This window comes from Meles meles, chromosome 10, assembly GCF_922984935.1.
Source record: "Meles meles chromosome 10, mMelMel3.1 paternal haplotype, whole genome shotgun sequence".
Taxonomy (NCBI): Eukaryota; Metazoa; Chordata; class Mammalia; order Carnivora; family Mustelidae; genus Meles; species Meles meles.
Genome location: NC_060075.1, coordinates 77,711,194 through 77,728,686, shown reverse-complemented (window position 1 = coordinate 77,728,686; position 17,493 = coordinate 77,711,194). Strand labels below are relative to the sequence as shown.

General features: G+C 40.1%; 1 protein-coding gene across 3 annotated transcripts in view; it reads right to left on the bottom strand.

The window, feature by feature from the left end:
* The window catches only part of ELAPOR2 (endosome-lysosome associated apoptosis and autophagy regulator family member 2), a 214,682-nt gene that overhangs the window by 47,223 nt on the left and 149,966 nt on the right, over positions 1-17,493 (bottom strand). For all 3 annotated transcript variants that reach the window (XR_006820540.1, XM_046021104.1, XM_046021105.1), the window contains 3 exons: positions 13,011-13,137; positions 6,114-6,292; positions 4,940-5,105 (listed from right to left, as the gene is read on the bottom strand). Coding sequence is in view for 2 of the 3 variants with exons in the window: in XM_046021104.1 (XP_045877060.1) it covers positions 4,940-5,105; positions 6,114-6,292; positions 13,011-13,137 (472 nt within the window). In the remaining variant the exon portion in view is untranslated. The remainder of the gene's footprint in view (positions 1-4,939; positions 5,106-6,113; positions 6,293-13,010; positions 13,138-17,493) is intronic.

Below are 17,493 nucleotides of genomic sequence, written 5' to 3'. Positions count from 1 at the left end.
AAAGCCATTCCTGTGCACATCTTGGGAGTCTATAGCCTGATGGTCACAGTCATGGTGGGTCAGCAAGGTGGCAAGGACCTAATAAGTCTCACTTGTCAAATATAAGTGGTATATTCAAGAATATGGCTGGTCCTGCCCAGCAGCATCTCAATCTCACATGAAAAAATGGCAGCATAACCCTTTGGGGCAACTTTATCTCTTACTCTACCACCAAAAATGAACCCACTGGCTCCAGTCCTTGGTTTATCTAAGTTTTACCTTATGTCTGGGCCTGATTCACTGATGGTTTGCAAGAGTGGAAACCCAGTGGGTGTCCACCAGCGGCTATAGCTGTCCTATCTCAGCACCAAGCATACATAACTGAAAACCTACAAAACTGTTTGGTCTAGTGGGCTGAACCCACAGCCATTCTCAGAGCTGTGGCCAGTACTTACCTTGATAAATCTTATTAGATCACCACTAACTCTTGGGCTAAGCGTCAATACACTATTTGGTCAGCCACTTGGAAAACTATAGACTTAACACATCAAATTTACTCCTCTCTGTGACAACAAATTCCAGAAACAAATCTTAGCTGATCAGATCATCTGGGTCACTCATGTAGATACTTGCACTAAGGACTCGTGATCTGAAAAGATCAAAGAGAATTAAGCACACAATAGAGATTGCATAGGACAGACTGCCACAATGCTGCATGGACCCATCATTCTGCCCGCCATAGCAATGAATCTGCCGTCACACACTGGGCACAAAGTAAAGGACTCTTTTGCAGATGCAGAGTTTACCAAGCATGCAAGACTCAGGATTCATGTCCGGAACTGACAAGTTTTTCCATAGCAAATTGATGGTCACACCTCTGATCACTTCTTTGGGGTATCAGTAGCGCCTTACCTCTTTTGACACCTGTTCACATTATGGGGTGCTGTTCCAGTAAGATCTGCTAACTCGAGCCACATTACTATGGCCCTTGAAAAAAATCTCTTTCGTGTTTGTGACTTTAAAGATTGTTTTCAGTCTAGCAATGGTGCCCTTTATATCACAAAAGCTACCTGAAAATGGGCTGACCATAGAGGTGTTCAATGGATCTTCAATACCTCATATCGTTGAAAGGTATCATTGGACATGACAAGGGCCTTTTCAAAACTGAATCAAAACCATTTCTGACTCTATCTCCCTGCTACCTCCTCTTGGTCCACATAGTTAATAAGGTCGTTCAGTTACTAAACCTGCTTGTCCCCAGAAAGGGATCATCTCCTCTTGGCTGTGTCATGTATAATTATTGGTAAAAAGGTTAAGGTTATATGCACTTCCATAAGGTTATATATACTTACATTAAAACCCAGGATTCTACCCTGTCCACTCACGGACATGAGGTGTCCTTTTTCCTTAAGCAACCCCAGAATGTCAGGTGGTAGCTCTGCCAGAAGGTAGTCTAGGAGATTCAAATACAATCCTAATGTAGCCACCTGTATCGTTTTATTGAAATGTCATGATTCTAGATCAAAAGGACAAGATGAAGTTTTAGCTAAAATGGGAAAAACTTATTTTTGGCAGTGGAAGAAGATCAACAATGCAGTCTGATAATGAGGTGCCTAGAGGGCAGATACCTTTGACCCTGAGAGGTATGAAGGATGGAGGGATATAAATGATAATTTGTTTTTCAGAGTCTCCCTGTCACCTTCTATGAAGGATAGTGCATTAGTGTTTCTCTCTCAAACTGCTGCAAGTACTTTAAACTTAATCAAAGACTAGGTCCACCATACCCATCAGATAGAAGTCCCTTTAAACTTATTGAGAAATCTATAAGAAACAGCAGGAAATGACCCCACCTTCTGCCCCAAATAACAACATCAACAACATTCCCATTGCCACTGCTCAGTCTTTCCATGGAGTGAACAAGTACCACCCAGTTTCCAGCATAGACCAACAGAAGAAGTTGGACTGACAGTCCTTAGTCCAAGTCAAGTTGGACTTGACAGCCTCTCAAAAACAAAGACGAGATGCAAGCATGTGAAGTGAATTGGGAACCCTAAGGTTTATGAGCCAGCAAGGGGGCTGCAGGCACCATCAGACTATATTGCCTAACTAATGCAGGTCCCACTTAGTGTCTCCAACAACTGTCTGTAAGACTTTCTTTCCAAAGGCACTCTGTGTACCTTCAGGACTGTACTTCTTGTGTAGAAGCCAGTCATTAACTTGTACCCTATGAGGGGTCGTAAGTGGTCATAATTCAACTATTCATGGAAATAGCCCCAACGTATCATCAACCTTTAGACAACTGCAAGGATTTTCAAAATGAGACTACTGTTGGTTATTCAGAGATCTCTGAAGGGCTAACTGGTGTTATTCCTATTCATCCTATAGGCAGTTATTCAATCAGAAAAGATGGTAAGAAAAATTGTCTCTGAGTTAGCTAGAATATGACATGCCACCACCTCAGCCTCTGATGACATTTAGGTCAACATCAACTCATGGTTCAAACATTATTATGGACGATGTAATTGCCTTCAACTTCACCCTTAAGGGTCAAGAAGGAGTCTGTGCAGTCACTCATCTCTTTTGGGTATCTGGAATGACATCATCCTTTTCACTAAGTTCCCCTACCATGGCCATGTACACAAAAGTGGGAGATTTGTTGGGTTCTGCAAATTTCTGAAAATACCTTTGACCCTCTTCCACATGAATTTTACAGAGGAAAGATCTCAGCGCCAATGGAAAGGTCTCAGGCTGAGTAGAAAGGTCAACACTGGGACTTAAAGCTGCCTAGCTTTCTAAGGTGGACCCTCACGGTTTATGGGATTTATTCAGCTAGTTGGATCTGGGAGCCTGGGGCTACGTTTGAAGTCAATAATTCAGGTTCATCTCATCTTGCTGTTTGGTGTCCTAATGGTAGTAGCTTTATTTAAATTGGCCAGATTTGAGCCCAGTCTCAGTCAAACAGATTAAACAGAATGGTGGATAGCATGCTGTACTAATGGGAAAATTTACCAGGAGCCAAGATGGTGTAGAAATACGGTTTGGATATCTTCGGGAGACAATTCTCCACGGTTCCCTTGCATTTCTGTAGATCTTATGAGCAGGACAGTGATTTCCCTTTGTTTAAGACCATCTTTTTAAGGATCTTTGTATAAAAAGCAGCCTTAGAAGCTCAAGGAATTGTATTTTTCCAGAGCATATGGCAGGAAATGGAGTCTCCCTCTGAAGCAATGAACACACACACTGTCTAGTACAGTAACAGTAATATCTCTCTTTGCAGGAAAGGACTGGCATGATTACTGCCCATTCAAAAAGAGTCAGGTTCCCAAAGCCTAGAGTTCCTTTCCTGTAATGCACGCCACTGAGTGTGTGTGTCATCTGTTCCTGTTCCCAGAGCCCTAAGGAAAGTAGGGTTTGGAGAACTGGTACGAATGCTAATATCCTGACTAGTGTGTCCACTGGGAGCATTGAGTGCTTTGTCTCTGACCAGGAGTCTTGCGCCTCCTAAATTGTCCATGAAAGAGTGGCAGGCTCATTTGTTACCTTGCAAGTAGGGTGAAATCTCAGTTCTCGACACTAGCTATACATTTGTTATTCCGTAGCAAAAACCTCCTTCCTAAAGTACAACAGTGAAAACTAACAAATAAACAAAGTTAAATCACCATTAGAAGAGGAATATGGCTTATTCATTTTGTTTTAAATCATCCTTTATATTTATGTGCTTAGAGAGTAAAAGGAAATTATTACTGAAACATTCTTAATAAATGTAATCTTTTGTTACCTGTCCTTCTGGCTGAAAATAATTTGAAACACATCTTTTCTTCTGTTTCATTCTATTTTTAATGCTGAGTGTAGGTACACTGGTAATTTCTCATCTTTTAAGTCAATGGTGAAGAATGTCAACAAAATGTGTTTACAAATAATATTTAAGGCTTAGTGTTAATCTGTTTGGATACTGTAATCATTTCAAAGCTGACAAATGTGATGGCGTCTGATAAGGTACCGTTAATACCTCAACAGTTTATATAATTTTACTTTTTCTATGTGGAAAAAGAAATGCTACGAAATAAAATACAAAACAAAACAAACAAACAAAAAGAATGAGTGGATAAGATTTTTTTTTTTTTGCAGTGTGGTTTTTTTTTTAATTAATTTATTTATTTTTATTTGCTTATTTACAGCATAACAGTGTTCATTGTTTTGGCATCACACCCAGTGCTCCATGCAGTACGTGCCCTCCCTATTACCCACCACCTGGTTCCTCAACCTCCCACCCCCCCCCCCGCCACCCGTTATGAAGGGGCGGCAGGATAAGAATTTTTTAACCTAAAATCTTTAGTATTAGAAAACAACACATCATCTTTGTGAAAATTCAAATATTATAAAAATGTACCACTTCAAAAACCAAGGACTCCCATTGGTTCAAGCCTTCCCCAAAGCAGCCATTGTTCATAGTCTGCTTTGCAAAGACTAACATAAATTGATCTTTAATGATATTAATCGTCTTTGTGTTGTTTTTATTTTATTTCTCTTGGACCTATCGACATACAGATGTCCATTTATACTAGTTGCCTAGTCACACAGGACTCCATTATTTTGCTATATGGAAATTTCTTATCAACTCCTTCTTCGTGGTGTATAAGGTTGTTTGTACTCTGTTAACGGGGAGGGGGGAGCAATGCTGCAGTGAATAATCTTATATGTATATCCTTGTGCACTTCTTTTTATTATTAACATATAATGTATTATTTGTTTCAAGGATACAGCTCTGTGATTCATCAGTCTTACACAATACACAGTGCTCACTCCCCAATATCCTTGTGTACTTCTAAGAGTATTTCTGTTGGATACATACCCATGGAGAGAAAGATTGAATGACAGGGTTGTATGAAAGTTACTCTTAGGTTACGATGGCCCTTTGTTAATAAATGCACAGTAATACAGGTTAAAATTTTGCTCTCACCTTTGTTGCCAAGGATTTAAGTTTTCCCAGTAGTGACTGTTTATTGGAATATACAACTTCTTCCTCATTGTCTTCTCCTTCCATGATAGCACAACTGTCTGCTGCTGGGAGCTCACATTCTTTTGAGTTAGTTGTCATCACCAATTTGGAATATTTGTACTCCAGTCTAAGTGATGGTAAATAAATAAAGTGGCTGATTAATACAAATTAATACTAATTTAGGTGGTCATACACCACCTCGTTAAATGCTCTTGAGGTAAAGTTGGTCTACCAAGCAATGTTCCTACCTATAGACATTGCACTATGAGCTCCCATCTACCTACCAATGACACATAAATCTCTTCCAGGATTTCAGAGAATCATGGCAGTATAGTTATAGCTCTATCAATTACTGTACATTGATTAAATTCTTCAATTATGAAGAACTTTTTAAAAATGAAGAGAAACCATGAAGTCTGAATGTGTTTTCTTAATATATCAATATTTGGAAGCTTGGGCACTATATGATTTTCCAAAGTTTAGTTCATAAGAATAAGAATGCCACTGAGGTCAGTGATCTGGTCTTTCTTGTTTCTGTACATACCTCATTCCTTTCAATTCACCACCTTGGATATTATAATGGCCTTGTGATACGACAATACAGAACATTCAGAGCCCCGCTGATAAATAATCATTTTAGAAGAGTCAAATCTCATAACAGATCAATATATATTCAGGAAACAGACTCAATATTCAACCCTAGATTCCTGAAGTCCTGGAGTAAATACAGATTGCATTTGCCTACATACTTAGTTGTCTCACAAGAAACTGTAAAAGAAACATCAGGGCAAGAAGACACAATGTTGTCATGAAAAGAAAAATACAGGCAGAGAGAAAACCTGACCTCTCATCTCAGCTCTGCTCCCATTTACTTGAATAACCCAGAGCCTCCATTTTTCTCTATTTTGTAACAAATAGGTCTAATCCAATCACCTCTAATGTTCTACCATCTATTAGCAGAATAATGATCATTCCCATTTCCTTTCTTAAAGGTCTTTCCTCTAACTCCTTCATAGGAGCAGTTTCTTATCTTTCTGAGAAAAAATTATTGGATGTAACAACAATTAGGTCTAACATTTTCAAAACAAAAGAGATCCTTCAGTTCTTACATGGTCACTCCAATGAGGTTACTTACTTCTGATTCTTCTTCCAGAAGTAGCAAGTTAGAGCCACCAGCAAAACCGCGGTGAATGCTCCCACACCTGCTCCCACTTTCAGCCAGAAGTCAACTGTTTCGCAGGTTGACAACTTTTTCTCAGGCAAAGAAACTCCTTTAATGCACCATTTAGGTTCATTCCATACATATAAGGTTTCCTTTAAAAACACACACACACACATAGATGGCATGTGAAATGAGATTCAGAAGGAGAAGGGTTCTGCCCCTTATTCATAGTACACATAGAGGATTTCTCGGCATGCGTCTAATAGAAGAAGCTCCAGAAAGAGAAGCAAGAGATAGAGAAGAGAATGAAAAAGGAAATAACGAGCAAAAACACAACAAAACCAAATAAAAACATGAACTGCCAGATCACGAGGCTTGGTCCATCTGAGGAGGTTGAATAAAAAGTTATGTCTGGACATACCATTTGAGCTTTTTTGCTCAAATTTTTTATGATCCCTGACTTTTTTTTTTTTAAGATTTTTTTTATTTATTTGACAGAGATAGTGAGAGAGCACAAGTAGGGGGAGCAGTGGGGAGGAAAAGAAGTAGAAGCAGACTCTCTGCCAAGCAGGGAGCCTGATGTGGGACTCAATCCCAGGACCTTTAGGATCATGACCTGAGCCAAAGGCAGACGCCAAACATCTGAGCCACTCAGGTGCCCGATTCCTGACTTCTTAGTCATGTTTTTCATTGAAAGCTTAGGTTGTTTAATACAGTTAAGGGGAATAGGTATCACCCATCCATGCTGTAGGTCCATTTCCCCTACCAAGTGTCTCCCCTGAGAAGAAGAGCAAACTCTGGACCCAGGACAGGCAGGCACACCATGATGAGCACGCATGGGTAAGTGGTAGGGGGGCAGGCACACAGACCGCACTCTTATTTTCCACACATTATTCTGGGTCATCACTGCCCACAGTAGGTCCTTATTTTTATCCTCCCAAACCAGATGATTCAGTGTTGTCAGAACAATGTTTTTCCAAACTGCAAGTTGCAACTAACTAGGGAATAATAAAATCAATATACTGAATATTAATGATTTTTTAAAAAGATTTTATTTATTTATTTGACAGAGAGAGAGAGCTCACAAGTAGTCAGAAAGACAGGCAGACAGGAGGGGAAGGGAAGCAGGTTCCCTGCTGAGCAGAGAGCCCGATGTGGGGCTCGACCCCAGGACCCTGAGATCATGACCTAAGCAGAAAACAGAGGCTTAACCCATTGAGCCACCCAGACGTCCCAATATTAATGGTTTTGTTTTGTTTTGTTTTGTTTTGTTTTTCAGATAAATAGATCAAATAACACTAACCAGAAACAAAAATTAAAGGACTGGGGGTGCCTGGGTGGCTCAGTGGGTTAGGGTCTCTGCCTTTGGCTCGGGTGGTTGTCCCGAAGTCCTGGGATTGAGCCCCATGTCGGTCTCTCTACTCGACAGGGAGCCTGCTTTCCCCCCTCTCTCTCTGCCTGCCTCTCTGACTACCTGTGATCTCTGTCTGTCAAATAAATAAATAAAATCTTTAAAAATTTTTTTTAAAAAATTAAAGGATGGTGCATGCTTCCTTTTATAGTTCAACAAATATAATAACTAGTAGTAATTTATGTGATGATTATATCCTGGGACATTAAAGGACATGGAAGACTCAATTTTTTGATCACTGTATCTAATTAAATTTTCTGGTGTCTAATGGTCACTTTAATAATATCCTAACAGAAGTTGCCTGTGTAGCTCAAGTCAGTTAAGCATCTGCTTTGGCTCTGGTTATGATCCTGGGGTCCTGGGGTCCTGGGATTGAGGCCCGCACTGGGCTCCTTGATCAGCAAGGAACCTGCTTCTCCCTCTCTCTACGTGCCTCTCCCCCTGTTTGTGCTTGCTCTCTTTCTGTCAAATAAATAAATAAAATCTTTAAAATAATAATAATAATAATAATATCCCAACAAAAGGATAACACCCTAATGTGTAATTTTATTGTATAAGCACACACATTTCTGCAATTAAACATGAAGTACAGGAGAATAGTATTTACTTTAAGGAAAAGTTTCAACCAAGTTTTGGATAAGAATTCTCAGGTTTTTTAGAAAAGTCATTAGTAATTGAAATTTTTTTTACTGCATGACAACTCAACATTTTCATTAAATTTAATGTAAAAAAAACACTTTTAAAATGGGTCACATTATTTTTATAAGAATGAGATGAGAAATGAGGGGCATGTTCAAATACAAATTCTACATCTCTAAGTGTAAACAAGGACAACAGAGAGAAAAACGCTAACTCTAGTCAGCACATGTTGGCTTCATGTGAAGCACATTCTAACAAAAAAAGACCCTGCAGGGGCGCCTGGGTGGCTCAGTCTATTAAGCATCTGTCTTCTGCTCAAGTCCTGATGCCAGATTCCTGGGATCGAGCCCAGCACCCTGCTCAGCAGGAAGCCTGCTTCTCCCTCTCCCAGTTCCCCTGCTTGTATGCCCTCTCTCGCTGTTTCTCCCTCTGTCAAGTAAATAAATGAAATCTTAAAAAAAAAAAAAAAAAAAGACTGTGCAATACATTATATAGTTTTATCAGATGTGCAACATCGGTGAAAATGGCAAAGCTCTAATGTCTAATGACAAGTCATAAACAAAATGTTAAAACTTTGGATTAAAAAGATACTTGTAGGGACGCCTGGGTGGCTCAGTGGGTTAAGCCTCTGCCTTCAGCTCAGGTCATGATCCCAGGGTCCTGGGATCGAGCCCTACATCAGGTCTCTGCTCAGCAGAGAGCCTGCTTCCTCCTCTCTCTCTGCCTGTCTCTCTGCCTACTTGTGATCTCTCTCTGTCAAATAAATATTTTTTTTTTAAATCTAAAAAAAAAAAAAGATACTTGTAAACCCAGAGTACTTAACTTTTCCATAAGCTCCCAAATTGTTCAGGAAAAAAAAAAAAAAAAGAGTAAGCTATGGATTGGCCAAATTTCTCAGTCATTCCCTAATTATTTTTTTTTTTAAAGATTTTATTTATTTATTTGACAGACAGAGATCACAAGATCACAGACAGAGAGAGGGAGCAGGGTAGAAGCAGGCTCCCCGCTGAGCAGAGAGCCCGATGCGGGACTCGATCCCAGGACCCTGGGATCATGACCTGAGCCGAAGGCAGCAGCTTAACCCACTGAGCCACCCAGGCGTTCCCCCCTAATTATTAATTAGAATGCCTTATCCCCTCATCCAGTCGCGTGTCATTGGCAAAGGAGAAAAATGGCTGACTCCGCAGCTGAAAATTGTCTTCTTCCAGCATGCTGGGATATTTTGCAAACAGGGTGAGATAAACTCGATAATAAGCTTAAAAATATCCTTCTCAGTGATAACACAGTATCTCTTCAAATCTGTAAGACTGGGTGACATTTAAAGATTTTTTTTATTTTATTTATTTATTTGACAGAGAGAGAGATCACAAGTAAGCAGAGAGGCAGGCAGAGAGAGGAGGAAGCAGGCTCCCTGCGGAGCCGAGAGCCCGATGTGGGGCTCGATCCCAGGACCCTGAGATCATGACCCGAGCCGAAGGCAGTGGCCCAATCCACTGAGCCACTGGGTGACATTTAGAAGTAATGCTTACTACACACACTGAGAACCTGGTATAGATTTCGAAGACCCAGGTTGATAAGAACTTTCCCCATAAGTTGTGCCACTGTCTTAGTTTACAAACCTCTCTGCGGAGGACTTGCCGTAATGTGTAAACGTAACTTCATACACACCTGGAATAGATACATTTACAGAATTGGGAAAATATACTCTTAGTCAAGACAGAGAGAAAACCTGTACAGTATGGAGCAGGAAGCACAGGGAAATTGTTTAAAAATTAAATAATAGGGGCGCCTGGGTGGCTCAGTGGATTAAGCCGCTGCCTTCGGCTCAGGTCATGATCTCAGGGTCCTGGGATCGAGCCCCACGTCGGGCTCTCTGCTCCGCAGGGAGCCTGCGTCCTCCTCTCTCTCTGCCTGCCTCTCTGCCTACTTGTGATCTCTCTCTGTCAAATAAATAAAATAAAAAATCTTTAAAAAAAAATTATACACATTAGCGATATTTTGCAATCACTGTATTTTTCTCTCCCATGAGGCTTCCGGCATCCAAAAAAATCGACCCTTGCTCCTGAACCTACTGCAGTCCCCCCTTATCCGCAGTTTGACTTTCTGTGGGTTCAGGTAGGAAGCACATGATCTTCCTGATTTATCATCAGAAAGTCCACAGCAGCCTCATGCTCTGTCACGAGCCTACATCACTGCCCTCACTGGATCTCATCGCACAGCATTTCACCATCTCACGTCATCATGAGGGTGAGCGCAGGACAAGAAGATATTTTGAGAGAAAGAGCACATTCATATAACTTTTATTACTGTATGTTGTTATAATTGTTCTCTTTTATTATCAGTTGTTTATCTCTTACTGTGCCTGATTTAGACATTAAACTTCATCCTAGGTACGTGTGTACGTACGTAAAAGGAAAAACAAAGTATACGTAGTGTTCGGGACTATCCGTGGTTTCAGGCGTTCATTCACTGGGCGTCTTGGCACAGATCCCCCAGGGGAAAAGGGGGGAGGGTCTACTGTAATGGAAAACAGTGAAAGCTGTCATTTGTGCAACATAAAACTCACGAAAGAGCAGACTTTTGGGGGCACCTGGGTGGCTCAGTGGGTTAAAGCCTCTGCCTTCAGCTCAAGTCATGATCTCAGGGGCCTGGGATGGAACCCTGCATCAGGCTCTCTGCTCAGCAGGGAGCCTGCTTCGCCCCCCTGCCTGCCTCTCTGCCTACTTGTGATCTCTGTCTGTCTGTCAAATAAATAAATAAAATCCTTTAAAAAATTAAAAAACAAATTAAAAAAAATTTTAAAAGAGCAGACTTTTTGAAATCTTTTATTCAGAGGCTGGACATAAACACCCACTTACCAGGTCGTACCCATTTGTTTTGCTGTTGTGACTGAGCACACTAAGCAAGGTACATGAGCTTCGGAATAACATTTATATTTTTCTAACTGAAGCCTGATCTCATTTGGCAAATATTTTGAAAATCCGTATCTAAGTATAACAGAAATGTCTACTTACCTATTTCTCAAGTTAAATTTAGAACTATAGGAGGGAAATTATGTATTTCAATATGACAAACACAGCAAAGTGTTCCTAAAGATATTTTGAAGGCAAAAGCAAATATTTAAAAAGAATCACCTTCTAACTATCTGTTCCAAACATTCTTAAAACATGCCGAACAGAATTTTGGCAATAAAGGGAGTAGGAATTAAATTAAAGAGATTATTGCAACCTTGTGGTCTTAACGTTCTCATCATTACTTTCCAGAAGAGAAATGGTGAATATTAGAGAATGTTTACATAAATGGTCACCTGACTTTTCAAAGCCTTTGAGTTAAAGTGATGGCCAAAGAAGGGAATGCATCCGTTTCTCATTTATTCCTTAAAAAATGATAAGGGTATCATCATTTTAGAGAAATAATCAAGAAGACTCTCCACTGTGAGACATAAAATGTGTATCATTAGTATTATGAGGACTAAAAAGAAACCATTTTTTGGTAAGCCAAGATTTTTCATCCTTGACCCACTAAGAATGTTAACAAGAAACTGGCTCACCTGTGCACAAGATGCACACTTGATGAATGAAATAAAACATCCCTAATTTTTCTTTACTTGTTGTAGATTGGGAACCTCTCCTGTTTTATATTCAATTATTTCATGACAACACATTTTATATTACCTTTATGCTTAGACTTTATCATCAAATACAAAAATAAGTATTGTTCCAGGAAATTTCACTTCATTTCTAGGCATATTGCTATATGTCTGAGTTGGAGTCTGTGTATTAGCTTTGCTGTACAATGTATTTCTTACTACAGGTTCAATGTCATTAAAGTTTGAAAAATCCCTATATAAAGTTTGAAAAATCCCTATGTAGAGAATGGCTCTCTGTGTTTTTCCCCCAGAGGTAGTACCGCTAATACTCTGAATGCAGGAGATGAGGTAGGGCATTCTGACTTCTTCTTGTACTCCTGCCCTCTGACCTGCCAATAACATGCTCCTCCAGGCTTTCCTGGAAAGCACAGCACTCCCTATCTGGTCCCTTCTTGCCACCAGCCTTTCAGCACGCTTCCCACTCCAGGAGACCTGAACGTCAGGCCTACTCCAACATATCCCAGTTTTCCGAAATCCCATCAGAATCTGATTCTCTGATGCCAATTCCCCACGAAGGTTATCACCACTAGCAGTGATTTATTATCATTTGTGTTTTTTTCTTGTCATTTCAAGAGAATTCAGAGAGGTTCAAATAGGAAGACATCTTGAAGGAAAAAAAGTTTTGTGTTTTTCCTACTGCACTCCTCAAAGCTTGTACAGTGAGTTAAGCACGCTCAGACACTACTCCCAGAACTGGAAAAGGATACCACCAAAGCATGTGAGTAATATGTATCAAGAACCTTAAAAATGTCCATCTCCTTAGATCCAATTGATCTTTTTCTCGTAATAAAATCTAAGGAAATAATCACATTCCCAACAGGGATGTTCATTACAGTTGTTTATAAAAAGACTTCTCAGATTTTCTCTCAAATGTCCAACAGGGGATTTATTAAATCCCAAAATATATATATAATAGAGTATCTGTCAGTAACTAAAAATCATGTTTTTGAAAAAAATTAATGACAAGAGAAATACATTCAGTGTAAGCACTGATGGTGGTGACCTTATTGGCGGTAACAAAACTTGATTTTAAATGCATACTAATGAGACATTAATTTAACTATAAGCTTTAGCCATAGTTTTGAACCTGAGTTTCTGTGATTTAAGTGACACCAGACTCATCAATTTCTCTTCAATCACATAGCTCTGCTTAGATGGATTTGTCCCTTACCTGAAATCCTCTCTTACAGGCTCCCTCAATCTCATGGAAGTCATGCTCCGTGCACAGAGGGCAAGCTTCAGCACTCTCCCACAGAAAATAGAATGAGCATCCATCACAGGTGCCTGCTGGGCACTTGCTGAAATAAAAAAATGAAATGACAGTTCTTATAACACATTCGATCAGGTCCAAGCAACATTTAAGTGCTCCCTGCATACTGGAAAGCAATGTGTGGATGCCGAGAAAACCAACAAACAAGAAACTGAAAGGAGATGAAGCCACAACTTCATACCTACTAGGATGGCTAGAACAAAAAGACAGATGATAACAAGAGTTGCAAACCTGTCAAGAAATTAGAAACTTCATACATTGCTAATGGGAATGGAAAATGGTACAGCTGCTTTGCAACAAGCTGGTAGTTCCTCAGATCATCAATATGAGTTACCACGTGATCCAGTAATTCCACTTCTAGATAAAAATCCAAGAGAAATAAAAACATATGTCCACACACAAACTTGTACATGAATGTCCATAGGAGCATTACTCATGAGAGCCAAGGTAGAGACAACTCCAAGGTCCATGAGCAGATGAACAGACAAACACTATGTGCTATAACCATTCAGTGGAGTATTACTAGGCCATGAAAAGGAACGCAGAACTGATTCATGCCCCAGTTTGGATGAACCTTGAAAATACACTAAGTAGAAGAAGCCAATCTTCTACTAATACATAAAATATAAATCTTCTACTAATATATAGACTCTTCTAACATATAGACTCTATATATTAAATGATGTTATTGGGCTGCCTGGTGTCTCAGTCATTTAAGTGTGTGCCTTCAGCTCAGGTCATGATCTCAGGGTCCTGCGATCGAACTCCCTACTGAGCTGGGAATCTGCGTCTCCCTCTCCCTCTGCTTGCCATTCCCCCTACTTGTGCTCTCTTTTTCTCTGTCAAATAAAATCTTTTAAAAAAATAAATGATGCTATTTTTATGAAAGTTCAGAATAAGATAATCTATAAAAACAGTAGGTTAGTGGTTGCTTGGAGCTTGGAAGAGAGCTAAGGTGATAGCTAAAGTGTATAAGGTTTCTTTTTAAGGTGAAGAAGAGCTCTCAAAAATGACTGTGCTGATGGTTGTACCTATCTATGAATATGCTAATAACCAGTGGTTTATCTGTTTTAAGTGAGCAAAGTGTATAGCATGAGAATCGTATCCCTACAAAGCTATTTTTTAAAGATTTAAAGGACAGATAGAGATGATGACAAAAAAATAAAAAGAGCTCTGGGAAGACCTCTTGATGGAAGGGGTGCCTAGGACAAATATCGAATATTCACTAAGATTTAGCCAGAAGAGAAAAGAAGAAAGCAAGGGGATGCCTGCTGAGGGATGAAGTGGTAGATGAATTGTATGGGAAGTACAAGCTGGTCATTATCATAACAGCTTCAGGAGCAGGGCAGTGAGCGGGCGCTAGGCATACAGGCCGGAACCAGGTGGGAGAAGGGAGGTGTCATTTCTTTTTAAGATGACATACTTAGGGGGCGCCTGGGTGGCTCCATGGATTAAAGTCTCTGCCTTCAGTCATGACCTCAGGTTCCTGGGATTGAGTCCCTCATTGCATCGGGCTCTCGTACAAGCTGGTCATTATCATAACAGCTTCAGGAGCAGGGCAGTGAGCGGGCGCTAGGCATACAGGCAGGAACCAGGTGGGAGAAGGGAGGTGTCATTTCTTTTTAAGATGATAGGGGGCGCCTGGGTGGCTCCATGGGTTAAAGCCTCTGCCTTCAGCTCAGGTCATGACCTCAGGGCCCTGGGATTGAGTCCCTCATTGCATCGGGCTCTCTTCTCAGCAGGGAGCCTGCTTCCTCCGCTCTCTCTCTCTGCCTGCCTCTCTGTTTACTTGTGATCTCTATCTGCCAAATAAATAAACAAAATCTTAAAAAAAAAAAAAAAAAAAGGTGACGTACTTAGGCAACGGCTCCAAGAACAGAATAATGAACAGGATCATGGTCTAGAGGGTGAGGGCAGCAGGGGGGTGGGGGGTGATTGTTGAAAACAAAATTGCCTAAAGTATAAAAACAAACAAAACAACTATCAGGTCCACACAAATGTCAGTGGTGCAAATGACTGTGCAAACCTGGGTTTCCTCAGTCTGACGATGACGTCTTTCAAGAGGTAGTGACCATCACCACTCGGTGTCCACAGATGGGGCTTACACACAGGTGCAAGATGGCAGAGAGCCAACCACCAGGTGGCGCCTGAATAGAGACCTTTTGAAACTGCTCTGTGGTACGTGGGTCTGTTATGTCAACTTGGTTCTTTCATTTTAAGGACAGATAAACACAGCATGGCTCAAAAATTAAACCGCTATTACTGTGTACAGAATCCTTATTCACTGAAGCAAGAAGTTATGTGGAAAGGTTCTGGTGGGAATGGCTGTTTTGTTCATGACTTTGTTAAAGCCAGGGGAATCGTGTTCCGTTCATATGTGTAGCATACTTCCCTAGGGCTGTGTACATACACGGCACTGCCCTGGAAACCTTCACACCTGGGCTACTGCTGAGTACAGGTGTCCTAACACATGTAGGGCAAAAAGACAGACACACACTAAAAGGGAGAACCCCAAAACACCCCTTTTTAACTTTTAATTTCAGATGACTTTGTGATGATATGCAGTCTAAAACTGTAATTTTCGGTCTAGCAACAAAGTAAAATTTCATACTCTTAGTATATATTCTAAGGTCATCCTACAATATGAACACTGAAACAAAAAATCTGCCTGCCTAAAAATTGTCTACATTTTTATAGGATTATCCTTCTAAATATCAAAATGTCTATAGCATGCTATAAACTAAGTAATCACACGTGGGATGTAAAGAAAAGCACAGCTCTGTGTAATGTACTTAGAAACAGAGGTCCAGTACTTTCGAGCTAAGAACAGCGATGAATGGGAACTCTTAGGAAAAACAGCCCGTTACCTCCCTTGATTTCTATTTGTAAAAGCCAGTAAAGTATTTTCAGACCAAGAAACAAAAAGGTATTTTTTTTAAAAAGGTAAGTACAATAGATGAAAATCATGCCACTTAAAGAAATTATCACTATTTCCCACCTTCCACATCAGGAAAACTAACACCAAACTGCATTTTTGGAAAAAAAATCGGACGACCAATTAGAAAAGTTCTTCAAGGGGCACCTAGGTGGCTCAGTGCGTTAAAGCCTCTGCCTTCGGCTCAGGTCATGATCCCAGAGTCCTGGGCTCTCTGCTCAGCGGGGAGCCTGCTTCCCCCCCCACCCCGCCCCCGCCTGCCCCTCTTGCCTACTTGTGATCTCTGTCTGTCAAATAAATGAATAAAATCTTAAAAAAAAAGAAAAAGAAAGAAAAATTCTTCAAGAACACAATTATTTGTACAACAATGAACTGAAATTTTAAAGGTAATTAACTTTTTGGTCATTTAGCATAAATTACCCAATATATTTTCCTGCTGAAGTCTCTCCTTCCCAAATTATTTTATCTTTCCAACACAGGCACATTTTCAAGGGCAGCGAGGGCTGTTTATCTTGGGAAAATAAAAGAGTAAGTCTAGTAAAGTTTGAGGGAAAAAAAAACCTCAACAAATAAAAAAAAAGGGGCAAAATTAATTAAAGTTGCAAAAACCTCTGGAGAGAAAACTCGGGTTACAATTCTGGCTGGACTTGCAAGTGATTTTGTGTTTTTTTCCACCATTGACTTAGCCCCTCCCCGCCACTGTTTCATATTTGTAATTTAGTGGAAGCGAAATGTCTGTTTCACTGCCTTCATAGGGTGTTTATAAAGGACAAAATAAGAAACAATTTGGGAAAGTTTCAAGTACTGCAAAATATAAAAGACTATTAACAATGCACATCACTTTCTCAAGAACTGGTAGAACTACAGAAACTGGTGGGGGGGGGGCGGAATCAAGACATTGATGTAACTTACAGAGCTGCCAGTAAGTGTCAAAATACTACAATGATTCACTGCCTTTCCCTGGGAGAATTTGCTTTTTAAAATCTGCTCTTAGGTTAAAAGTAGTTTAGTTTAGAATCAATTCTTTAATTCTTTCAACCCAACGAATCAGTTAAAATGTGGAACATCCAAATTTGATTCTTTGTTATAAACCCAAGTTTCACAGTTTGAATCAGGCCTTCCCTATGAAGTGACAAGGGTGTAGGCAGCAGTACTCGTTTCAATAGTGCTTACATGGAAAACGAAAATAGAAAAAAAAAATGCAAGAGAAAAAAACACAAAAAGATTTTTCTTCTACTAAGAATAAAAAGGCATGTAGTAAGATAGACAAATGCTTTATCGCCAAATATGTGAAACTCTTTTCCCTTTGATGACCTGGGTCACCATCATCTCCATCCTTCCCCCACACTGGCTTTTCAAAGGTGTCACTAACTGAGCTTCTCTTTTTAAATTTTTGGTCTACAAGATCACCATAGAAACCGGCAAGTAAGTGTCTGAAGAGCGGTACGT